This window comes from Pelobates fuscus, chromosome 5, assembly GCF_036172605.1.
Source record: "Pelobates fuscus isolate aPelFus1 chromosome 5, aPelFus1.pri, whole genome shotgun sequence".
In the NCBI taxonomy this organism is placed as follows: Eukaryota; Metazoa; Chordata; class Amphibia; order Anura; family Pelobatidae; genus Pelobates; species Pelobates fuscus.
In genome coordinates this window covers 178422679-178449515 of record NC_086321.1, presented here as the reverse complement: position 1 = coordinate 178449515, position 26837 = coordinate 178422679, and the positions used below count along the sequence as shown (strand labels likewise).

General features: G+C 39.6%; 1 protein-coding gene across 2 annotated transcripts in view; it reads left to right on the top strand.

Moving 5' to 3' along the window:
- Positions 1-21099, top strand: part of SMTN (smoothelin) — a 125374-nt gene extending 104275 nt beyond the window's left edge. Inside the window, exons 13-20 of one of the 2 annotated variants that reach the window (XM_063454781.1) lie at positions 6408-6545; positions 7143-7205; positions 10929-10989; positions 11084-11254; positions 12123-12246; positions 12441-12592; positions 15867-16036; positions 18569-18657. In XM_063454781.1, the coding sequence (XP_063310851.1) occupies positions 6408-6545; positions 7143-7205; positions 10929-10989; positions 11084-11254; positions 12123-12246; positions 12441-12592; positions 15867-16011 (854 nt within the window). In that variant the 3' untranslated portion in view covers positions 16012-16036; positions 18569-18657. Of the gene's footprint in view, positions 1-6407; positions 6546-7142; positions 7206-10928; positions 10990-11083; positions 11255-12122; positions 12247-12440; positions 12593-15866; positions 16037-18568 lie in introns of both variants that reach the window. The other variant, XM_063454780.1, reaches the window with a different exon arrangement.
- Positions 21100-26837: the final 5738 nt, after the last annotated feature.

The following is a 26837-nucleotide window of genomic DNA, read 5'->3' as shown; positions in this document are numbered from 1 at the left end:
GAGGTGAAAAAAATTGCCCAACGTACGTTTCGGTGCTAAAAAGGAGCACCTTCGTCAGGGGCTAACATTAGACTGTTAATGAGTCTTTTTTATATGTGATATGCCAAGAGACATGAGTACCTTCAACCAATAGGAACTGGGGGAGTGTGGTATCAGCTGTATTGCATTTCCCTCAATGTGTTTAATCCAAACTCCAGGATAAACGTAAGGTGTGTTTGGGGGCGGGGCTTCATGCCGGTCACATGGTCCGGCATCACGTGGGACATGTAATGTGACCGGCCCCATGTGGTATGGGCTAAGCCAATGGTAAGGCTATCTGCAACTTGTTAAAACTCCATCATGTAAATGCGACCTGGTGGGCGGGCGCACATCCGCGCGAACCCGCCCACCAGTCATGTGAAGGGAGGCGCTTAATGCCGATCACGTGGCTAGGCGTGTCCTAAATCCCTTGAGTTATCCAAATCTATGGGGAGCAGTTGATGCCGGTCACGTGACCCGGCGCATCACGAGTAGCGTGATGTGTCCGGCCTAGCGTCATAGAGGTTGGGCCCATGACGTAGAGAGGGCAGTCCTGCCTCTTCAATAGACCCCGTCCATTTTAAGCCAGTGGGCGGGTCATAAGATGTAGTGGGCCGGCAAAGTTACAGTATCGGGTAGCCATAAGATACCACACATTAATCCCCATATGTTCGTATAACAGCTCTCAGGTCTCTTCAGCAGCCAAAAAAAGGGGCCACTTAGGTATCGATGTGAAATACATCAGTGCACTGAGGTGTGTATAGGGATAGGTATAAACTTAGATATAAACATAGATCATTAATGGAGATCAATATAGAAATGCAGTAAGTAAATGGTCCGATGTATCCGGACCTAATACAGACAATTCTATGTCCCTATGGTCCTGTATAAGGTATTCATGAAGAAAATAATAACAAAAATAGGAAAGATGGCGGAATAATAAATAAGGATAAAGAAATTAAAAAGATATATACATATCTACACTAAACACTACACGCTATATTACAAAATGTACAAGTGTATCAGGCAAAAATCAGCTTGATTAGATATAATTTACGAGTATGTCAGAGATCCATAGAGGTGTGGGGATGCAATGTCCAACCTGGTACTCTTAGTCTTCAATGAAGGGTGTATATGAGAAACCCTCGTTGAGTCCAGATGGTGACAATGTTTTAAGTTTATAAATCCAAAAACCCTTTGAAGTAGTTTTTTGTCTAGATCTCCCTTTCTTGGTCCCAGGGTGACACTTTCAATGCCGCAGAATCTTATCCCCTCAGAGGACCCCCCATGATGAAGTTTCAGATGTTTTGAAACTGGGGTGTCGATTAGTCTTTTTGGGTTAATTGAGGTCACGTGCTCTCTTATTCTTAGTTTAAACATACGGGAAGTTTTTCCCACGTATAGTTTATTACATGAGCATGAGAGTAGGTATACAAGACCTTTAGATTGGCAATTGAAAAAGTGACGGACTTTAAATTCTCGTGTCCCTAGGGAGTCTGGAAAGGTTTTCGAAGGGCGGCGTATGAATTTGCACGCCTTACATTTTCCACATTGATATGTGCCTAGGACAGGAGACTTTAACCAAGAAGTTTTCTGAGTGCTCGATTTCAGGTGACTTGGGACTAGGATGTCCCTAATGTTTCGTCCTCTGCGTGCTGTCACAGACGCCTTAGTTGTAATCACCTTCTGTAGGTGTGGGTCTTGGTGCAATAGGGGCCAGTATCTATCCAGGATACTCATAATTTGATGCCAGCCTGCATCATAATTCCCTATGCATCTTATGGTTACTTGATTAGACTGTACGTTTTTCTCAACTAGGAGGTCTTTGCGGTCTGACAACAGTGCGCGTTTATATGCAGATTTTAGGCATCTGTTTGGGTATCCTTTTTGTTTAAACTGAAGTTGTAAGGTTTTTGCCTTCAGTTTAAAATCCTCTATAGTAGAGCAGTTACGTCTTAAAACGCAAATACTGTCCTATTGGGATACCTTTTTTAAGGGAGGGTGGATGGTGACTTGTCCACTCCAATAGGCTGTTGGTTGACGTGGGCTTCCGGAAGAGGGTGGATGTAAGTACCCCCTTATCAGACAGACAGATGGTTAGATCAAGAAAATTAATTTGGTTACCACCTATCTCACTTGTCAGTCTCAGATTGATGGAGTTAGAGTTTAGGATATTAACAAACTCTAGAAAAAGGTCAGGGGTGTCTGTCCATATGATCAGTACATCGTCGATGTAGCGTTTCCATATTTTTATACAGTTAGTGTATTTTGTCATGTGTTCATTAAATACCATTGTGCTCTCCCACCACCCCAGGTGGAGGTTGGCATATGAGGGGGCACAAGCCGTCCCCATAGCTGTACCTCTCACCTGGTGGTAGTGTTTACCCTGGAAGATAAAATGGTTATGTGTCAGAATGAACAACATCAAGTCTTGGACCAGCTCATTCTGTCTTAGTGAGACCGGAGGTTTGCTATCCAATATTGCTCTAAGGTGTCTCAGACCCACCTCGTGTGGTATCGAGCTATAGAGGCTCTCCACGTCGAGGCTACATAAAATAGCGTGGCCATTGATCTTAATTCCTTCGATGGTATTTAAAGTATGCTTGGTGTCTCTTAAATGTGAAGGGAGTTCAAACACTAATTTTCTTAGTATCTGATCCACATATAAACTTATATTCTGGGTCAGGTTACCTCTGCCAGAGACAATGGGTCGTCCCTTTAATGTTGGTTGTTGCTTATGTACCTTCGGGAGTGCGTAAAAAGTGGCAGTAACAGGCCTTTTAACAAACATAAAATTGTATTCGTCCTTAGATATGAGTGATAGTGACAGTGCCGAATCCAGGATTGTTTTTAATTCAGCTAGATATTTCTGTGTAGGGTCACATGTCAATATCTCATATGTCTCACTGTCATCGATTAATCTATATACCATGGATATATAATCAGATTTATTTAGGATGACCGTGTTTCCTCCCTTATCTGAGGGTTTAAAGATCACCTCATCCATTCCCTTTAGTTTACTTAATGCGATGTTTTCTTGTGGGGAAATATTGCTATTAGGTTGACTTGGGAGTTCTTTCAGATTGATCTTATCGATTTCTTTGCATGTTAGCTCCACGAATAAGTCTATGTATTTGAAATCAGCCATATGTGGAGTGAACCGGCTCTTCTTTTTCAGATGTGTAAAAGGGGGGTGTTTTTGTATAGACTCGTCATTGCATACAAGGAGATCCACTAGAGTATCCAGTGCATCTATATCAGAGACTTGTAGCCCTAAGTCTTTTGCCCTTTTTTCATCTTTAATGCGGTGAATTTTGTGAAGGGCCAGTTTCCTTGCAAAGAGGTGTATGTCCTTTGTCCAGTTAAACTTATCAAAGTTAGACACTGGAACAAAGGACATACCCCGCCTCAAGACTTGTAATTCATTTTTGGTGGGAGTGTAAGAGGATAGGTTGATTATTTGATTATCTGAGGTTTTTGTTAATACCTCCTCCTTCTGAACTGTTGAGGGGGTCTGCCTCTGTTCCTTGTCCGAGGGCCCCGCCCCCAAACACACCTTACGTTTATCCTGGAGTTTGGATTAAACACATTGAGGGAAATGCAATACAGCTGATACCACACTCCCCCAGTTCCTATTGGTTGAAGGTACTCATGTCTCTTGGCATATCACATATAAAAAAGACTCATTAACAGTCTAATGTTAGCCCCTGACGAAGGTGCTCCTTTTTAGCACCGAAACGTACGTTGGGCAATTTTTTTCACCTCATATTATGTATATGAGCACTGGGCACTGGTGGTCTTAGCACCATGTTTTTCACCTAATTTATTCTCTATTTACTTTCTTTTGTCTATGCCTGTCTAGCTAGATTAACAGGGAGAGAGGCTTCTTAAAAGTTAAAACTAGCAGTCCGAATTTGACTGCTATTAATACTGCATACCTTCCTCAATCTCCCTCTACCTCTGCACTAGCTCCTTTTGGAGCCTCTGTCTACTCTGTATCTATTACCATTTTTGTAAGAGGTATTTACGGCTGGGACTTGGGGATTTATACTCATTTTCGTATAGGATCAATAGGGAGAGAGGTTTCTTAAATTTAAACTAGCAGTCCGAATTTGACTGCCATTAATACGACATACTCTCCTCAATCTCCCTTTACCCCTGTACTAGCTCTATTTGGAGCCTCTGTTTACTCTGTATCTACTACCATTTTTATAGGAGGTATTTATGGTTGGGACCTGGGGATCCATACTCATCTCCTTATAGCACACGACATTAAAGCTGATAATTTAGGGGTGAGTCTCTGTTGCCATATGGCATAATGTATCCCTACCTATACATACCCTTCTATTGACAGGCATAGAACTCTAGTAACACTTGTATATACTTTATTATCATTTTCTTTATTTTTGCATTTAGCAGCATTTGTATGTATATACTTCATTTTGATATTTAGCAGCATTTTTTTCTGTTCATAGGTCTATAGTGATACCCTTAGTGGTTCACAGTCACACCTGTAACCTACAGCCAGCATTGCAATTCTAGACACTACCGCTATAGTAATTTCCAGAGATGCGGTTAGTTTCAATTGATCTTTTGAATCTGACCACATGTATCTTTTCTGTTGTTTAATTTTGTATATATGGGGTTATGCCCCTTCTTGAGACATCTGGAGTCTCAAATTGGTACATTAGTCTCTGAGTAAACACTTGACATTACTTCCTCGGGTTTACCCGGGGTTGTTTGCACAGGTGTACATCCAGAGACATTGAACTTTTGGTTCTTTGTTTTTTTGTATACATGTAGATGACAAGATATGTTGCACTTTTTGTTTTTTGTGTAGTAGAGATGATGACGAGTTATAACATGAAATTCTAAGGAACAGAAGTTTAGTACAAGCTTAGTGATATAGATATCATTGTTGATATTATCAGGGTGGCCCCACCACTCTCTCGTGGACAAGTTAAAGGCAACAGTGGGATGTGAGTAGCTAGGGATCTGGGTTTACAGTCCACATTACGGATCACGGTCTGTCCACAATTTAACGTTGGGGTTTTTAATGTGGTGGGCTATGTAATATTATTAGCTATATTAGACATGCTTGAACCCCACTATATTTAAAACGAACAAGGGGAGAAGGAAAGCGGAGGACTGGTAAGGTGCTAAAAACATTGCAGGAGTATAGCCCACACCAGTCCTTGCTAAGTTCAGCCTATACCCCGGGTGGGCAGTGCAGAGAGTTCCGGTATGAGGCCTGTCTGCTCGCCGGCTTGAGGAGAGTGAGCGTAGGTGTGCCTTCCCGACGGGGCCTGATGGCTTGCTCTCTCTGTCTGTATAAGCCAAGGTAAGTAGGGGTGTTGGTTCTCCAGGATACCCACATGGAGCTGTGTCTGTAGGCTGGACCGGGGTTTCGTTGGCTTCAGGCAGATACCAGCCGTCTCCTTGCACGGACGCATGCGTTTGCTTGCAGGTGGGTGGAGGCGTCGTCTGTGGTGCCTTTGGTAACTCTGCTTCATCGGTCGGGGTAAGCTTCTCCGGGTAGAGTAGGCGGGCAGTGCCACCGGTGAGCACCCTTCTGGGGTCTGTGTACTTGCCTGCCGTTCTCTCTGCTCCAGCTTTTTCCAGAAAGCTGCGAATACAGCATCCAGTCTTGCGTGGATGTCGAGCCCCTGAGCTGAGTCACTCTGCCTGGTGGCGGTTTCCGCCATTTTGAGGACAGTGGACTTCGTCTGGGTACGTTGCCAGTCAGTCTGGTGAAGCTCTCCCGGGACCGAGATAACCCCCATCGGTCCATAGGGGGGGGAACGAGGGCCCATATTCAAGATTGTAGCCGTCGTGGGCAACAGGGGAGCGGCCGCCTCCCCCGTGCCTGCCACGTGTGTAGGCCTTGGGTGTCGCATTGGGGATTTATGCAGGGTAGGCTGCTTGTTCGGTATCGATACATGCCCCTTGTTGTCACCTCGCAGTTGGTGGCCCATGTGTGGCTTTTAAGGGCTGTTTGTGGCTTGTAGCTGGCAATATGTGCCTGGAAGAGCAGGAGCAGTACTTTCCTGCGTCCGCTCAGCTTGGCGGTTAGGCCCCGCCCCTTCTATCAGAAATGTTATTCCTCGCTCCTTGACCCATAGCAGGCTGTGCCCAATTTAGTAAAACATGGATTTAAATTATGAAATCTCATCTTGCAGTATAACTTTCACTGTAATGGGCTTGATGTGAAGATCTGAGTTACTGAAGTTCAAGTCTTATTACCATTGCTTCAGTCTAATATAGTTTCTAGAGTGTGACTTACATAATTGTGCTCCCAATTTAGAGATCTCCAGTGGCATACCCATGACACTTAAATTTGGCTTAACGCAATGCTATGTTTCATTTCTTGACATTAAACTCTTTCCTAGACCAACGAGAGAAGGAAAGAGAGCAGCGCTTGCAGGAGCTAAAGAACAAGGAGGGAGAGTCGAGGCTTGCAAGAAGCACAGAGAAGCACGGATCTGCTGTCAGCACCATCACCAAAACACAAAGACTTGTGCAGTCAAGTAAGACAAACCACAGATTGGTTCTATGCCGTTCTGTGCATGTGGGAATCGGTGGGAGAAAGGCTTCAAACTGGCAGTAGCCTTGAAATTTATTTAAATTTCCTGCTCTCAGAGAGAAGTAATTTCTCCACCAGTTTGAGTGTTAGTGTCCATATTAAAGGGGAGCCAGGAAGAATAGAGCACTCTCTCTCACACATCACAAGCACAAGACCTTGAAATTGTAAAATATTAATAACCCATTTTAATGTTTGTTTTGTTCTGTACAATTGTAATATAAATATATAAAGCGATTCAGAGATGTTCATTTTGCAACCTGTTATCCTTCACATATGTCGAAGTCCTGCTTGGAAAAGTATGTACCACAGTGAATCATAGGAAGCTCAATTCTCTGTAGCTTTGTGGTTTATATAACAGAATTGAACATATGTTACATTTTTCTAAATGAATATAGATGTGTTTATACATTTTGTACTGTATACCCCTTGTGTCTGACGATTATTATATAGCTACATGAATAGTTTTAATTCTGTATATAATTGATCTGATGTCTAAATGTTTCTACTATACTTTAATTTTTAATTGGTGTCTTTCCTGCAGATGATGGCAGCAAAACCTCTAGGACGACGACAGTGGAGGCCAGTTACATGAAGCGATCAGAGAGTAAGTAAAATTAAAGCATAGTTATTTGGCCAATTATACTTGCTGAAGTACTTTAGGTTTAGCGGAATATATATATTTTTTTCTTACTTTTTAAAATTGCTGATTTTAAGAGAAATCTGCACTTTTTATGAAGCTTCCAAGTTGTGCTGTTCCTGACCTTTTCTCATGTGTCCTGCCTCTAATTGCTTTTCTGTGAGAGGCAATGAGTTGGCTGGTAATTAATCCGTAATAGATAATCTCCTGCAGAAGGAGCAGAGCCATGGCAAGGAGCATGTCTCACCTCTTGATAAGAGATAGCATTTACTTTATTTTACAGGTAATATGGAAGGGGGCAATGTCATCTTCTAGGGTGTTTGCAGATTATGTAAAGACCACCTATGGTGAAATCGCTGCTTTGCATATGGTGGCTGTGGGTGCAGGTGAAGGTAGGTTTTACTTACCTGGAGCTGTCCCTTGTCATCTGCATCTGGAGGATCCTCTTCAGCACCTTGCACTTCATCTGCCAAGAGCTGATGTCTGAGCTGTACTGATATCTATGGAGGATCTCGTGAGCCTCCATAGACCGTGTCTTTCTCTCACTATTGACAACTGGGGGAAATTAAAAAAAACAGTAGCTCCGCCTTTGTTTTGTCCGTGTAGGAAAAATGCATAAGTCAAGGATGTCTCTTCTTTGTCTCCTCAAATCTTTTGGCTGCTTTGATGGTGTTAGAATGTCACAAAAATTTCAAAGTGACCAAAATTAAGCATTTCAGATAAAATAAACCAAATCAAAATAATGAACCCAAACAGTCTTTTTTAAGTGCTGTAATAATCCGTTCCAGGAAAGTCTGTTCTTTATTTTTTGTTTTCTAGGTTTACACATATTTAAGCCTTAAAGGACCACCATAGGCACCCAGACCACTTCAGCTCAATTAAGTGGTCTGGGTGCCTGGTCCATCTAGGATTAACCCTTTTTTTTTTTTATAAACCTAGCAGTTTCAGAGAAACTGCTATGTTTACCTATGGGTTAATCCAGCCTCTAGTGGCTGTCTCACTGACAGCCGCTAGAGGCGCTTCTCACTGTGATTTTCACAGTGAGAAGACGCCAGCGTCCATAGGAAAGCATTGAAAATGCTTTCCTATGAGACTGGCTGAATGCACGCGCGGCTCTTGCTGCGCATTCAGCCGATGACATCAGAATAGGGAAGAGAGTCCCGGCGCTGGGAAAAAGGTAAGGGATTAACCCCTTCCTCCCCCTTCAGCGCCACGGGAGTGGGACCCTGAGGGTGGGGGCACCCTCAGGGCACTATAGTGGTCCTTTAATTGTTTGATTAGCTAATGGTGGTCTTTGCTTAGCTCATCACTGAATTAGTAAAACACTTCATTTGCAGCAAATGCAATATTTCTATTTAATGTAACCGTTCCGCAGTCTATTAGCTAAACTGGGAATTGTGGATCGTTGTTAAGAGAATAGCACATTTTAGGCCCACATTACTGGAATGTAAAAGAAGCAGATTTTAGGAATTTGTATTTCAGTCTAAAATTTTCAGTTCCCCTTTTCATTTGTCCATAATTGCTGGTTTAGTCATTTCAAAAATCCAAACCACTCCAAATTATGTAATGGTATAAATCTTGGAATATCGGATCAGATATTAATTAAATGTAAAATACCGGTAAATCATTTTATCTACACAGATGGTAAAGATAGTACAAAAATTGCAAACATATTCTGTTTTGTAATAATTGCGTAACATTAGATTTTTCAGTGGAAAGAATGCTGTTCAAAATCATTTGTGCAAATTCTTGTGATGGTTCCACGCTGTGCATGTCACAATCCAGCAGTAAAGTGTCTATCAAATCCTGATTTTTACTGCCTGCCAGAGAGAAACATCATTTTTTATGAAGCTTAGATCTTGCCAAAAGAATCTGACCTTAACAGAATGGAAGAAAGGACTTAGATGGAAGTAATGCTCTAGTGCAGATTTTCTGTGTTTACATTTGATAAAATGATTTGACATTGTACACCATAATGGGTTAGTTCACAAATGGGTCTTAAGGGCTTGCATCAGTAATTGGATAACAGACTAGCTATATGATTCATATTCATGCTTACATAGATTTCTTTAGTTGGCATTATTTAATAGAAGTGATGGACGGTATAAATGCTTACCTGTTTCTGGAGATCATAATTTGTTTGTAACAACGCACTTAATTTTTGATAGTTTTATTTTATAATTAGTTTTTCATTATTTTGATAGGTGTCGATTGTGACAAATTGTACAAAAAGTGATCATATTTCCCAATTCAGAAAGAAACTTGCAATATTGCCTTTAATAAGTATATTTGAATAATGGTTAAATAGCTTATTTTGGGGTGCTTAGTACCATGTATTGCAGACAGATATATAAATGTTTGCCAATTTTCTAAGTCTAGTAAATTAATTTATGAATTACATATGCAGTGATCTGTTTTTATTTATTTAATTAATTTGAGTATAAAATGAGTTCTGAATCTTGTGCAAGGGTTTGTTTATTAATTTTTGTGTTTGACTGTTAGATAATTTGTTGTGAATTTTATGTAATACAAATTTGATATTTTGGGGTCCATCTGGTGCCATGGACTGGGACACAGAAAAAAAAGTCACTACAAAAGTGCAGTAGATGGTTAGTTCACACATTAAACGGAGAGTTGGGGATAAAACACTATTATCTATGACTGGGTAAAAATGTAGCAGAACAACCCAAACCAGAAAAAAGTATCTGGGTGGCTGTAAAGATAAGACTAAACATTCAGCAATTTTTACTAGGCAAATGAGACCTATGAAACCGCCGTCCAAAAGAGATCAACCCCTATTTGGGAATAGAGCGTACCCATATTATTTAATGCAGCTAAAATAACTATTGCATTAAAAATAAAGACTGCAGTGGTTTATTCTCTAAACCTTCATCTAGCTAAATGGTCAACAGACTGCAATAAAAGAGGGCAAAAAACAGAATGTGAAGCTCTGATATTGGACTAGCATCCCCGTAATGTAATATGTATTATCATGTCCCTGAGTGCAGATAATCAGTGAAAAGATAAAGGGCCTGAAACTAAACAGCAAGATTATGGATGTAAGAAAACATGCAGTAATGTCTGCTTATTAGAGGGCTTCAGTTTAGTGTCTAAATATGTGAATGCCCTTAAATGCCTATAGATATAGACCGTTTCCTTTTTTTTTTTTTTTGTCTATACATCTAATTAGGTAATTGCTAGCTCTAATCTAGTGCCAAAAACTAGAAACCCTAAGACCACCTCGACATAAATGACCTGACAGGCTCTTCTGTGTACAAATTACACTTGGCGATGATGTAATTTATACACCAAAATGCGCGTTGGGCCATTTATGTTTAATTTCGATTACACTATTGGGTAGCACTCTATAATACTGTTTATGACCCTGCCCTGCATTCCCTTTTGCTGTCCTTCTATGGGTATGCCTAGGCAGACTTTTTCCTAGGGTGTCTAGCTTTTGGCACTAGTTTAAAAAATAGAAACTAACTAGATACATAACTGCTAGTTCTAAAGTTGTATCTGAAATTCAGCGCATTTTGCTGAATTTAAAATATATACATATAAGGATCAATTTCCTTTTTCTTTTTCTGTTTACACCAAGACTAGTGCCACTGCGTACTATGGAATTCTGCCAAAGAGCACTTTGTGTGACCCTTTGATAACTATTTTAAATATTATTTTTTTTTTTAGATGGGGGCACCATTCTCCAGACAAAGTCCTCCTTTAGCACCACGTCAAAAAAAGTAGGCAGGTAAGTGTGTTAATTTTTGTTAATGTAAATCTGGCTTCACAGACATTCCAAATGTTACATTGTGTTTTTTTTGTTTTTTAATCTTCGGGTTTAGCATTTTTGAGCGTGAAGATGATGGGCTTTCTAGAGCCAATAACGTGACTGCTATGGAGAGACGTCAAGCAGAACGGAAGAAGGAACTAATGAAAGCCCAAAGCCTCCCCAAAACACCAGCAACACAATCTCGCAAAGCCATGATTGAGAAGCTGGAGAAGGAGAGTGGAAGGTACAGATAATAGTCAAATATTGAGGAAACTGTTTTAAAAGGTCCATATAATATAAAAATAGGACTTCCTTGTGGCGTTTTAAGTTGCCCAAATGCAAACTTAAAGCCATTGTTTGATCCCATAAGACTGACTTTCAAACCTGGATGGAAACCAGGCTAAAATCCTTTCTTTCCATGAACTTTCTTATCTTACTTTAGAAGAGTTTGTAGTCTTTGGACTTAATTTACAAAACGGTGATTTGTGTTGAGTCAGAAACTAAATTTCAAAACAAAAATAGCTGAATTGGAAAATTCTCCAACTGTGTGCTATAGTTGCAAAATGGCTTTTTGTGCCAAAATTTAGCAAGTTGCTTTTCACTTTACAATATTTTTTTATGTTTAGTGAAGTAACCATATTGACATAAGCTTTCATATCTTGCTGCTGTCGATTCTTCTAACAAAAATAAATTGACACAAATAGTTTACAGAGGATTTGTGTGTGCGGAAACCCATGTAGTACATTTTGTTAACTGTGACCTATAATTGTTCAAGCTGCAAACTATTTGGACCCATTTGAGGTTGCTGGCTCTGTGGTTGTCTGAGTCATTTTAATTAGATGGAAGATAGTCTGTTGTCTCAACATTTTCCTGGCATGCTTCTACACATTGATTTCTGTTTGCAAATGTTATTGCTATAAGGGCAGGTTATCTTCATAGACACCTACCTACTTTTAACTCTGGCTGGTCCTAGTGTATCGGACATTAGCCTAAATAAATAAGTTGTCCTGTAATTTTTTTTACACATTTATTTATTATTCTTATTATTGTTTCGGGGATGAATATAGATCATTTTTGTTTGTTTATTAACTTTTTTTTTTTTTTTATCACAGCCCCTCCAATCCATCTTTTGCCAAAGTTGCCACACCACGCTCATCTGCTTTTGGTGTTCCCAATGCCAACAGCATAAAGCAAATGTTATTAGATTGGTGCAAAGCTAAGACCCGTGGCTATGAGGTGATTATGAGTTTGATTACCTTGATGATGACCTTGGGACATGGTGTGGTTTGGGTTTTGTGTGTGTATGTGATCAGCACACCTGTCCTTTTCTCATTGTATGAAATGATACTCTTACCGAAATACAATATGTTTATCTGTATAATGTCTAACTCGTTGTTTTTAGTCTCTGTAACCAATGTCTGTTTGTCTAGCACGTGAATATCCAGAACTTTTCCTCCAGCTGGAGCGATGGGATGGCATTCTGTGCTTTGGTACATAACTTCTTCCCTGAAGCATTTGACTACAACCAGCTCGCTCCACAAAATCGGAGGCAGAATTTTGACCTGGCATTTTCAGCTGCAGAGTACGTACTTCTGAAATTCTTTCCTTTATTTAGAAACTGCTTTTTACCAGAAAGTCTCCACTGATATTCCTCTTGTTTTCGCTCATTTTCATGGATGTCCAGGAAGATTCAGAAATATTCAAATCTGTTGAACTGTTTTGTAAAGAATAAACATATAGCTTCCCTTAAAGCATGTCATTACAATATATCTGATGGATGTGTGTACTTGTTCCTATATATAACCTCCTTTCCAAAGCACATCTGTATTCAGAACCTCCAAAATATTGCAAGGTATTGGATCTTTAAAGGTGCACTATAGTGTCAGGAACACAAACGTATTCTTGACACTATAGTTCTAATGTCACTATTTAGGTCCTCAGCTTCCCTTTCAGTAAAGTAAAAGGGTTAAAAGTCACCTTTGTCTAGTGCCGTGTGGGACTCCTAGCGTCTGGCATCGCCTCCGATCCGCCTCCTTGGCTGAGATCATAAGAATTAAAGATCTGCGCCAATCACAATGCTTTCCAGTAGGAAAGTATTGGATTAGCTGAGATTGTAAATGCACACTGTGCAGTACTGTCTCAGAAAGCACCTCTAGACGCCATAGATGTTCCTAGGCTGTAATGTACAAAGGTTGTAGGGAGCTCACGGTTGGAGGAAAGGGGAAGCAAAGCTGTTTACGTCTGTCAGCAGCTTGCAGTGTGCAGTCATGACATACGTTTTTTTATGCATATCATTAAAATTGGCAGCCCAGAATAGAATTTTAGACTGGGTGTAACTAGTCCCCAGAACACAGTTAACAGTAACTGCACATACATACTCCTACAACCAAGACCACTTCAAATCATTCAAGTGGTCATGGTGGTTGGAGTAACCCTTTAAAAAGAGGTAAAAAAAAATAATTAAATAAAGTGGAGTCCGTAATGGGATTGACTGCTGGTTTCTATGGTTATTGCCCAACATTTAGTACTTAAGCCGACTGTTTGGAACCGAACATATGGATAAATCTCCCCCAAAGTATAAACTAAAGGAGACCGATCTTGACAAATAAACTTGTGATCTGTTGTAGTATATATCGGTGAATACTATCTTGTGAAAACCCTATTAAATGGTTTAAGGGCTGTAGCCATCAAAACTTTGCAAACTAGAATATATAACATACACAACCAGGCTAGGTCTATTTGGCATTGACAAACCCAGAATTAACTAGCCACTACGAATTGTATGAACTGCTAGCATTTTTTTTACTACTGATTTATTTGCTTGCCCATCTGCTTGTGAAAGGGCAAACAAATTGTGCATTGCTAATGATGGTATTCCTTCAAGAACTGTGTTAAAGTGACAGCAGTTTCCATTCACTTGTGCTTTCAGCATACATCCTTCCCTTGCATTTTTTATGAAATGTAACCATTCTGATCAAACCGCCTGTGCAGGCTAATGCCAAATACTTTGCTTTCCCATGTGTTTTCTCTGTTTCCCAAAGTGATTACACTTGAGATGGATTGAGTTGAAAATAACCATTTTGGGGGGGAGGGGGAGAGATGACTTACAGTGCCCTGGGGAGGTAAATGATTTGCTCCTCGATGCCACTTGCTGCAGCCAAACCTCCCTTTTTGTGTCCAGCTTCAAGCTCACATGACCTGCATGTAATACTATTCTCTATCCTGGAGCAGCTCCGATTACACCTGCTCTAAACTGTGCTTTAGATCCAGCTAAGCTCTCTGTCTCCCTGATCAGTAATGTTTTCTACGCTATTATACTCCACAGCGATTGTTTAGTTTATATTTTTTGCAATATAATATAGTTTGATAGCGGTATAACAATCAAATGGTAGCAGGGATCAAAAATGGTTTTGCCTAATACAAAAAAAGGTTTAATTTAAATGTTTGCTTGTATAAAATACTATATTTAATTTAAAAAAGAAGCATGGCATATGTGTATAGTACTCTGTTCTATTTGTTTGTTTAAGTTGTTTTCTTTTAGTTGATTGGGGGTGTTTTTTTATTTTTTTTAACAATACTATTTTGTTTTTCTTCTATGAATTGGTGTGAAAATGCTAGTTCTATAAACAGGCAGCACCATAACATAGATATATATATACATTTGTGTAGGGGTTCCAGACATTGTCAAAACGATTTAAACGTAACCCTTTTGTTTTCAGTATGCCGACTATACAGTGGACAATAAGGACAAACAAGCATTTGTTTTCATTTAAACCCCTGATTACTTGTGAGCACGAAATGAATATAGTTATGAATATGCTTTTATTTTTCACAAAATGACTTGCTCTTGTACAATGACTGTTGAGTCTGTACACAAAACCTCTGACTCCTCCATTTATGGTACTTCCGACTCCTTACACATAATTACAGTGCGGTGGAGTCTGAGTTGAAAGTTTTGTGTACCGACTCCACAGCCCTGCCTAGTACAGTTGAACGCACACATGTTTGAATAACAGAAGGAAAGTGCTAAAGAACACCCTTCCTTCGATATTTTACATGAAACACAAATGCTGACCATAAAACTATTCATTACTGAGAATTTATGTGAATGTATTTATATTTTCAATAGCTACACCTGATCTATTACTTTGCTAGCACAATATATGCATATTTATTTTTTAATGTACCAAAACACCTTTGGATAAGCCCATGCATTAGGTCCACTGAGTAGACTTGGCATATTTTCTGCAATGTGCAGATAGGTTAATTGGTTCCAACAGAATGTTACACCTGCAGTGTGCTCCTTCTAAAGTTGTTTACAAGCATACTTTATTATACGTGTAATATTCTACAACAGAGTGTCTGAGGAACCAGGCAAGATGACTATGGAAAGCCTAATAATCCTTAGCAGTTGTGTATTAAACATGTTTTTTTCCCAGGTGTTGAGTAGGATATTAAGAAATTTTGTGTTCTTCAACCAACTGCTTAGATCGTTTTCTGCAAATATATAGAATTCTCTCCAGATGAGCAATGTTGTCTTCTTCTTTAATCTCTAGCTTTGCACATCACATGGACTGTACCCTCCCTCCACCCCTCTCCCACCAACCACAACCACACCCCATTTCCTTGTCCCAACTGTTTGTGACTCCAGTGAATTTGTGTGTACCCCATCCATGCACCTGAAACCATCTACACTCACAGCATGGTTATGTTCATGGTTATGCCACTAGAATGTTTAAACCACTGATGAATGTCTTTCTTGTCTCTTTTTCTCTTCCCCCTCCCCCACCGGGCTGTGTTCACTGGCTCCCCCACTATCCTTCCACCTCCTCTTCTCTCCATCCGTCCACCCGTAGGAAGCACGCAGACTGTCCGCAGCTGCTAGACGCAGAGGATATGGTCCGTATGCGAGAGCCTGACTGGAAGTGTGTTTACACGTACATCCAGGAATTCTACCGCTGCCTGGTGCAGAAGGGGATGGTAAAAACCAAAAAGTCCTAGAACTTTTGCCAACATTAAATTTATGGTGAGAATTAAATTTGTCCTGCGAAAGCAGAACTGCTGAGGAAAAGAGTTGTCTTCTCTGAGATATCAAGGACACATCCAGTATCAACCCTCTATACCTATTGATTTAATGCTGGGGTTCGATGTTGCCTCTGAATGCCAAGATGTCCCATATTTTGCATCCAGTCTTTAAATCTTTCTCTAATGTTCATATATATTCCCTTTGTACTACATTCAATTATATTGATCTGGTTTCCACAGGTACTTGTATTTTGATCATAGAAATGTAAGTATACTATGTAATAAAAAATCTAGAAGGAATCATATGAGCACCAAAGTTCAGGGCTAGGATCAATTTAGCTTGATTTATCAGGGAAGTGTTACTTTAATATTATTATTTATACAGCACCAACAAGTTCCATAACGCTGTACAATGTGGGATAACCTGGAGTTGTGATAACTTGCATGTCATTAAACCATTTACACTGAATAATATATATATTTCTTTACCTTCAGTGGAATACGTAGATAGTAGTATTAGAACACAAAGAGCAGAAATCTTGGTCTTGGAAATCTTGGAAAATTGGTTCTGAAGGATTATAAAGCTTGTAGCTCTATATTCGGGGTCTCAGACTACCAGCTCATGGGCCGTTTCCCACTCCCTTGGCTACCTTCTTGTGTCTGAGTTTAACGGGGGAAGCAGCCAGCAACCAAATAACTAGACTGCCCAGTTGTATACTGGATACCTTGCAACTATTGCAAAGTTTCTGGTGTCTCTTTGGGTAGTAATTGAGCTTCTGCCTACTTTCCCATCCCTAATTCACAGAGCATCAATCTGAGGGGAAGGACACTCCTGATAGGACTGTCCATTAAGGATCCTTTTACAGCTACTGTACATTATGTGACCAGGAGGGTCACAACGAAGTTATACTACTGCTCTCCTTCCATACATTGTGTCTACTGGTTCCATCATGTCATCAGTAAGAGCCTTCCCTTACAGATTGCTGCTTGTATGTGCTATATTCTAAGTAATTTCTGTGTGTGCATATGTGCACATTTGTGAGTTCCGGGATGTGTGTCTGTGAGTGGGGTTATAGAAAGATTGTCATTGGTGGAACATCATTTGGATTGTGTGCGCGCAGTACAAGGGCTTCTACTTGCAATCACGCTCACAATATTGCAAGAGAACAACCTGATTACGTCCATTGCCAGAGCGCAGTGCATACTGACAGCAGACATCATTTTTCACAGGACTAACACTATGCTGTGAAGAACAGAGTTCGAACCTGCCTAAGTCTCATGTGGCAGAGTTTGCAAGTAGACTAAAGTACAGAAACACTGCACACTAATTGCTTGCTCTATGACCCATCTAAAAGAAGTACTCCTGGAGGTTGGAGTAACTCTTTAATGCAGCATGACTTTAGTCGAATTGTGTGCGTGTGCGTATGGCAATTTAATAGTGAGTCTCACAATACAGCTCGGTGTGTGTCGGGGAGTGTGGAACCGTGGTCCCCAGTAAATTGAGTTTGTCTCCTGCTTTACATCTATAAATAAATCTGTAGCTGACCCCAATGTAACATTGCATGTTTAATTGGTAATCTGACTCAAGTTGTTTTCACACTGTTCCAACTTGGTAATCCATTAATACTGGCTGAGTGTGTGCAGCAAGGCACAAATGTTATATATATATATATTTTAATAATAGGAAAAGCTTAATGCTGGATATTGATGAGATGGTGATGATTTAATCTCATCATTATCGAACACAAAATGTATTTGGTTTCTGTCATTCGACTTAATCAAATACGTGTGTGTGTGTGTATATGTATGTATGTATGTATGTATACATATACACACACACACACACTTCTTTTTTTCTGCTTCAATTTGGTGTACGTCTTAAATGTTTCAGCTTCCACAAGTTCTGTTTTCAAAATCATTTCACTTGTCCTGCTTGGAGAGTGTTAAATCTCATGGACTGGGCATGTACATATATGGTGTGCCGAGTTTGGAAAGTTTTCTTGCGATATATAAACCAAATTATGGAAATTATGAGTCACTGTGGCTCTATGCTCCCTGGCAAGGATCAGGTTAATATCGGGGTGTGCTTGCAATAGGCTTTGCCAAGTGCTGTTCGTGCAGTGTATCATAGTATTGCTTTTCTGGTTTACTCGACAAATTCACTGAGAATAACTAGGACTAAAACAGGTACTTGTATATGAAGTCCTTGATGTGTCCATAATGCCTTCCTAATCTAGATTTTGGGAGTTTACTGAAATAAATGTATGTATGTACGTGTCTAGTTAACAAATTGCTTAATATTTTAGGTGTCTAAATGGTGGAACTGTCTATTCTACTCCTGCATTTAGTAAAGTGTTTCCCTTCATGCTATAAGCATCAAGGTTTTTTTTTGTTTGTTTGTTTTTTGGAGGTTTTTAAGGAGGTTTTTGGGTTGGAGGGTGCATGTATTTGTGAATCATTTGTTTTCCTCCAGCTTTATTGTCTAAAACCAAATTGTGCCTCCTAACGTATTCTCTCTCCTGTCCCTTGGTAGGATGCTGGTGGACTGTGTTCCCTTGGTGGAGGTTGAGGACATGATGATCATGGGAAAGAGGCCGGATTCAAAGTGTGTCTTCACCTACGTCCAGTCCTTGTACAACCACCTTCGGCGGCACGAGATGCGTATGCGAAATAAGGAATTTTAATAAATCCTTCTTCCCGTTTTACCCTGACACAGCACTATCTGACTAGCACTTGCAGTAATACTGCATGTCTTCACATTCTGTAAATCACAAAAAAACGGACGCTTCCAGGAATGAAATTGTAGCATGAAACATTTGAACCCTAGAAGTTTACTGACTGTACATTTTTTCTATGTTCTCTTTGCTACATCTAACATGGTCTCCTGCTTTCAACACGTTGTCCTGGAGGAGATCTCTGCAATACAATGCTGTGCAATATGTTTGAAGTCCTGTCGTAGCGCAACGGTCAGGTTAACTAGTGCTGTGCCAGAGGATCCTGTTATTGCCTCAAATGCCTTCCCCCTCCCTACCACAAAATTAATATATTTAGATATTATAATTATAAATTGCATCAGGTAAATCCTGGCCCTTTAAAATTTCACAGCCACAAGCTTTACAAAGGACAGCGACAAAGATCTCAAGTTCTGGGTTTTCTTTAGGTTCCACTTCCAACAAACACATCAATGCTTCAGTTTCTTCAACAAAGCTGTGTTGCTTTTTGCAAAGTATTTTAATGGACCATCTAAGCAAATATAGTGTGGGTTTATTATCATTGCAATGTATGTATAACCGCGCCCATCACATTTTATTAGTATTTTTTGTGCACAGTTGCAAGTTGCAGTGTGACGTTTTTAGTTGTAAAATTATCAAACTAATGCTCAGAGGAACACAGCTTGCTTATCCTGCAAACCGTAATAAATTGCACATCCATAGGACCCATTAAGTGGGAAAACATCTAGTTTGTGTTAATACAGGTTTTAAAATGTGTTCGGGCATATTTTAACACTAATGGACAAAAAAAAATGATTGTGTGTTTATTGCACTTTTAAAAATACAATTTACTCCTTTCTTACAATTGTATTGTCATTTGGGTTTCTGTTATTCCTCTATAACAGAGGGCATCAGAACTGAGACACTTTGCAAATAATATAGTACAATTTGTACTCTTCTATAAACCGGTCTAGGAATTTTGACATCATGGTATATAATAGGAAAAAAAAACGTTTTGCTAATACTGGCCGTGATAATAGCTGATCAATAGCTGCTGTTACACAAATCATTACATACAAGGAGATGGCTTTACGTAAGTTCTGATGGCACTACCATATTACCTTAAGTGGCTGAAGTATAGAGCAGATGTATGGTTTATGTTCATGGGTTGCATAAGCACACTTTATAAAAATTGTTAGACCATATGTATAAGAGGGAATCTCAATCTCTCACCACAAAAAAATGTTGGCGCAGTTCCTAGAACAGAATAAACGTCTTTGTATGTTGTAATAGCAAAATTGCTCCCAAATGCATAGACCATAGATTGAATGGGTTTTAATTCACCTCTAACATGCTCCATGTTGACAAGACACGCAACGCATGGAATCAAAGGTATGTGTAAGATTAAATTCAAAAGTAAGTACATAACAAATGAGTGCTTGCATGTACTTTCTTTTTTTCTTTCTTTTTTTTTATATCTTTCATTATAGAAAAAGTGAAAGGATCACAACGAATCAAAGATGGACAAAACTTAAAATTTCCATTTATTTTATTGAATGAAAATCTTTGTAACATATGTAGGTAGGGCTGATTTATTTAACCCTATTGGTATTCATGAGTGAGAGTTGGAATATTGCTAATCATATACAACACTGTAATAAGAACTTCTACTAAATCATTGGGTTTTTATTAATGGTGTACCGTTGTGCCAAACAGTGTGTGAATGTAGACCATGCATAACTTGTACTTGCATCAAACAAATCGATCCAGAGGAAGTGTTGTTGGTCATATAGGAATGTTAGATATAATGGTGAATAATTTATTGTATACTAAATACATTCAAATCTTGCAAAGTAGATGCAACCAATACATTTTTAAATATTGTTTAAAGAAGACCATTCTCTCCAATATGTTACAAATGGGCTGCTAACGTTTGAATCCGGATTTTCATGTTTTTTAATTCACTTTTCATTTAATCCTAAGGATGCCAAATGTGTAGTGAGGAGTGCTCAATGATGGAGTAAATGATTTCAAACACAGTGCAAAACATTTTTTTCTATTCCAAATGTTCAAGGTTGCAGCTCCAGAGCCAATTGAAAGTCTATACAATAAGCACAATTTGACCATAAAAGCTACATTCTAGGCACTATAACCATTTCATATTAAAGTGGTTATAGTGCCTTTAGCCCCTGGCATCACCCCTGCATTCAATTTTAAACCATTTTAGAATTTAGAATCTCTGGCAGCCCTCCACCTGGCCTCCTCTGGGCTAAGGCAGAGTTTACACTCTTCCCTAGTCATACTAATCCGATCAGGAGCAATCAGCTGACACTCCGCTAATCACACAGTTCATTGCACAATCACACAGTTCATTCACACAGTACAGTGCCTAACACTTCTTTATAAAAAAAAAGTGTTTGCTTACTTGCCAAGTAGAGGCTAGCTAATGTTAAGTAAATCAGCCATTGGACTTCAGATCTCTAATTTTAATCTGCAACGATTTAATCTCAGCATGCAAACTGAGAATTTCCTATTGCAGATTTTCTTTGACTGCTACCCTAGTAATGCTGTAGACCATTCTTTATTATAGACCGACAGGGGCACCACATAATGTGGTAATCTGGCAGTGGGCATTTTCAAGAACATTAACATAAAGAGCATTTACAGCCAGCCCAACCCACTGGTGCCTTTAAATGTAGAACAGTACAGTTATTCTTGCATCGTAATAACCCTGCTCCAGTGAGTGCCGTGTTACTTAGCAATTGGCAGCATTTTAAATAAGATGTCCTCCTTTGTTTTTCTTTACTTTTGAAATCCTTCATATTTTTTATGTTGCATATTACATACATAAACATGTTCCCTGTGTTAATAACAGTGCATTGGGTCTGTTTATTTGCAATAGTGCCACATTTACAGCCCAATTTAGCGTTTAACGTACACAGCTATTCTGTTCTCTAAGATGATTGTTTGAAATGCAGCACTGTATGCCATAACTGGTCCAACATTGCCTTTAGAAATACAACTTGGGTGTATTTTTGAGTAAGGGCATTGCAGTATAAAATAAATGGAATCTGGGTTAAACAGAATTTTATGTTGGAACCGCTGTTTTTTAGTGCCCCTGGCATGAAGAAAAAAAAGCGTGCCACAATTTTTAGAATAATAATATTTCCACACATTGGCCACCTCTGCGTTAAGGATTATAGGATGCAGTATGTGATACCGCTTGTGTGTTTATTGAACCACCTTGGAACAATGGGTAGCAAGCAATGTCCTTGTATCTTTTGATTTGCATGGTTTTTGGCCAGTCTTCCTGTTAAAATGGATAGATTGCATTTTACCTGCCCGAAGCTGACCATGTGTAAGAAATGTCTAGTTCAAAAAAAACAACATCATAATTTTGTGACACAATAAAATATGTTTGAACTTGCATAAAATGTCATGCTAAAATTCAACTTGTATGACACGGTCAATGTTAAAACGCCTTTGTATGCACACATGTACACGTAATGTGTGTTTTTTTTTTTTTACATGTATAGACATACGCACTTATGTAAGTGTTTGTGTGTGTATATTCCTGTTTGTTTTGTTTTTAATTTATCTGGTAACTTTCTTGTCAATTCAGTACCCATATTGATTATTGCTGTTGAATATTTAAAAAAAAAAAGAAAAAATGTTTAAGTATTTTTCCCTTTCATACCAGCTAATGCCTTTTAAAGCAGATGTGTTTTTTACTGGTGTCAAAACATTCAGGAGGTGTTTAATAGAGATGTGTGCTTCTGGATTGAAGCAGGCCTTTTAAATTTGTACAATACTCATTAGCCGCTTGGCTGCTGAAAGTATCTGTTTTTCAGTGCTTTGCAGGCCTGTCTGGTATAGAGTATGGAGGCATTACTCACACAGTTCTACTTGCTTTTTTTAACCAGAAATCTTTGATCACTCTACAGACACAGCTTTTATGTAACATTATTTTTGTACACCACTGTGTGCTGTCTTTTAATAAAGATTATATTAATTAACCTATAGTATCTTTTCTTTCACCAATTGTACCTTAAGCACAAAATATATTGTATAAGTCATCAAAAATAGTATATGCCCAATCATTTAGCACTTTAAAAACAGCCTGTACTGTATGTATGTAAAATGCAAAGCAAAAAAAAAAACATACCTGGTAAACCAATCAACAAAAAGTAAAAAGAAAAAAAGGGACATTTGGACAAATCTCATCATGAAAGGATCTAGGGTTTAACACCTTAAAGGAACTCTAAAAGGCACCCGGATCACTTTATCTCAATTAATTTGTCTGGGTGCCATGTCCCGTCCCCCCATATTTCAACTCTACATAAAAATAAATTGGCATTCTGCAGCCACTAGAATAACTTCTGCCAAAATAGAGTAAAATTCCACTATTTTAATCAAATTGTCTGACAGAGACCATCTGACTGGTGCAGTTTTTCTTCTATGGGGAAAGCATCGAATTGGCTGTGAGAATCGATCTCACTCAAGGAGGCGAAGCAGCATGCTGGAGGTAAGTAAGCTCATCAATATTTTTATTTTATTTTTTATATTCTTTATTTTTGGTCGTGCAAGACTATACAGTGCAACCCGCAATGCCACAACAGCAATTGCAGGGGTATGTTAAATACACAATGAAAACCGTGAGCATGACATCAGATGCAATTAGAGAGAATGTTACGTTTCATTTCGAGTAAACGGCACAGTATTTTATGTTGAGTATAGTAGCTAAACTGCGTTTTTGTCAATTGTGTGAATAGGAAAGGGCAAGTGACATCTGCCCTAGATTCAGGTAAGTCACTGAAGGGGTTTTAACCTCTTCAGCAACATGAGAGGGAGTAGGGCACTGTAGGATTCTGCAGTGCCAGGAAAACAGATTTGTTTTCCTGGCAATGGAGAGTCCCTTTAAGGTTTTTTGGAGCTGGATGTGTTGTAATGCATGATATTTTGGGTGAAATTGAGTACATTGAGGAGCTGTCAGAAATGGTGTCAGATCAGTTTCTCTGGCAAGCTCCACTGCCAGCATGGCATTTCTATTTTTATTGTGAATACTGATCAGTGTTCAGCCAGCACTATCTGCTCTACTCAACAATGCACTTTCTTGCGAATCCCTTCGGCGGACTGTCACTAGCACTGTATTTTCATCATGAAGTGTGGACAGTATGTATGGTTTTGGGAAGACTTTTGTTTGTGTACTGAAGGGTCAGCACTCCATCATTATTATTATTATTATTATTATTGCCATTTATATAGCGCCAACAGATTCCGTAGCGCTTTACAATATTTTGAGAGGGGGGGATGTAACAATAAATAAGACAATTACAAGAAAACTTACAGGAATAATAGGTTGAAGAGAACCCTGCTCAAATGAGCTTACAGTCTATAGGAGGTGGGGTATTAGAAACATTAGGATAGGAAATATCAAGTAGGAGTGAAGCAGAGCTGGAGGAGAGAGCAAAGCACTATCCCATAGGAGCGCAAGAGACAGGTATGTAAGGGAGAGATTACTCTGGGAGGCCATACGCTTTCCTGAAGAGATGGGTTTTAAGGCCCTTCTTAAATGATTGAAGACTAGGGGAGAGTCTGATGGCAGTAGGCAAGTTATTCCATAGGAGAGGAGCCGCCCGTGAGAGGTCCTGCAAGCGTGAGTTGGCCGTACGGGTGCGAGCAGCGGTCAGGAGGTGGTCGCGGGCAGAGCGGAGGGTACGAGGAGGGGCATACCTCTGGATCAGTGAAGAGATATAAGAGGGGCTGGAATTGTTCAGTGCTTTAAATGTATGGGTTAGCACTTTGAATTGACTCCTATAGGATACAGGGAGCCAATGTAAGGACTGGCAGAGGGGCGAGGTGTGAGAGGACCGACTGGATAGGAAAATCAGTCTAGCTGCAGCATTCATTACAGACTGTAGCGGGGCAGTACGGCTTTTGGGGAGACCAATCAGGAGAGGGTTACAGTAATCCATGCGGGAAATTACTAGAGCATGGACAAGCTCCTTGGTAGCATCTTGCGTAAGAAAGGGGCGGATGCGGGCTATGTTTTTGAGTTGGAACCTACAGGACTTGGCAACAAACTGGATGTGAGACGCAAAGCAGTTCTTGTGCCTTTATGGTTTTTGCCATATATAGGATTCTAGAGTAACCCTTTACAATTTGTCTGCATTGTGCCATGGGCTAGAATGTCAAAATAAAATATAAAAAAAAAAATGCATTTATGCCAGTGTAATAATAGTCTACCCAGAATGATAGCTTTTGTTCATCAAGGGAAGAAGATACCACACAAATCTTGCTATTTGTGCTCAAAGAATCGGGACAGCCTGGTGGCTCTAGATTGCTATATTTCACTTCATAAATGCAAAATATCTAGGTATCACCAGTATTGAATTTGCACAACTTATACAATTCAATTCCATAGTGAGCTCGTTTATATGGAATATACTACTTGAAAAGCTGTCTTCCATTGAATTTCATAAGGGATTTATCTATACAGATGTTCTGGCCAGTATTAATTTTAATAGCAAATTTCAATTTAGTTTTAGTCATAGTCTTTTGATTTTAGTGGTATTTTAGTCATCTGAATTGTTTTTTTGTTGTTTTTTCTCACTGAAATGGAGGAACTGAGAAGCTGTACATACCTATCCCTCTCCATAATGTGAAAGAGGAGTAGCCAGAATGAGGTGCTTGTGCCAGTAACTGTGAATGCTGTTGTGCGATTCAGGATTGGCAGTGAGATATTGGCTAGCATACAAATTAGTTTGCGTAGCCAGATGTCATCCATTGTGAAAGTGGGATATTAAATGGCCTGTAATTAAGCAGTTAGGGTCTGTAGACTGTAATTGGGGGGTTAGGAAATGTAGTTGGGTATTCAGGCTGTAGTAAATGGATAAAGGCTGAAGTAGGTGGATGGCTACAATTGGGGCAGAGGGGTTGTTGTGGGGAGGATATTGGATGGTAGAAGGGTGGGAAGGACTGTAGTCAGAGACTAGGGGATGTAGTGCGTGGGGATGAATGTGTTGTTGGGGGTTTCAGTAGGGGAAAAGGGCTGCAAGTGAGGTGTGCATAGAGGCTGCAAGTGGGGTGAAGGGACTGCAATTGGGGGGTTACTTTTGTCTCAGTAGTAATGCCACTGCCTAGAGTGTCTGCTCCGCTCGCTCCCTCTGCAAACTGCAGTCTCAGCCAGGTAGGTAAGGTGTCACACCTCAGGTGTAGGAGCACTGTCCGTTCCCTAGTCCCTCCAGGCAGGATAAGGTTTGGCTGCACGGTCTGCTCTGCTCACTTCTACCCACTTCCATCCATGCCTCTTCACCCATGTCTGCCTCCCCCCTTCCATCCAATTATCACCCTCCATCCATGTCTCCTTGCTCTCCTTCCATCAATGTCTCTCTCTCCCATATCTCCCCTCCCATCCATATCCTTCTCCTTCACAAACAGCAGTCCGCTGCCTCCCTCACACAGCCGGCACCATAGGTGAAATATGTGCCGGCTCTGCACACATACAGATTAGTGCCCCCCTCCCTGCTGTTTTACCTGTCATGGCAATGGAGGGGGCTCTTTGGTTTCCAGTGAGAAAAGAGTTCAATTGTAATTTCAAATTATTAGACATGACCATGGAACTCGCTCTAAATAAACCAAAACGATTATGGGGATATTATAGAACATCAGGTGACGTGTCCTGTGATGTGATATGCACATGTAATTCTGCAAATTATAACAGCTGGTATTTTTTCCAAAAAAGGTGGCAACCCTAAGTTTGAATGTGTGAGCAGCACTAACCGCACATGCACATTAAATCCCCAGTGCTCTCTGTGAGGAGCATTGGATTGGACATTGGCGGAGGATATCATTCTGTTTCGAGAGGAGGAGAGGTAAGCTGCGCTGAGGGAGCTCCAACCTGGAAATAGTTAAATAAAACTATATATTATTTTTATTATTATATATATATATATATATTTATATATATATATATATATATTTTTTTTTTTTTTTTTTTTTTTTTATTAATACATCTTTATGCCAAATGGTGGGTACATGAATGAAAGGAAGGGCAAGGACACTATTCCTAACGCTATTGTGTTCAAGTAT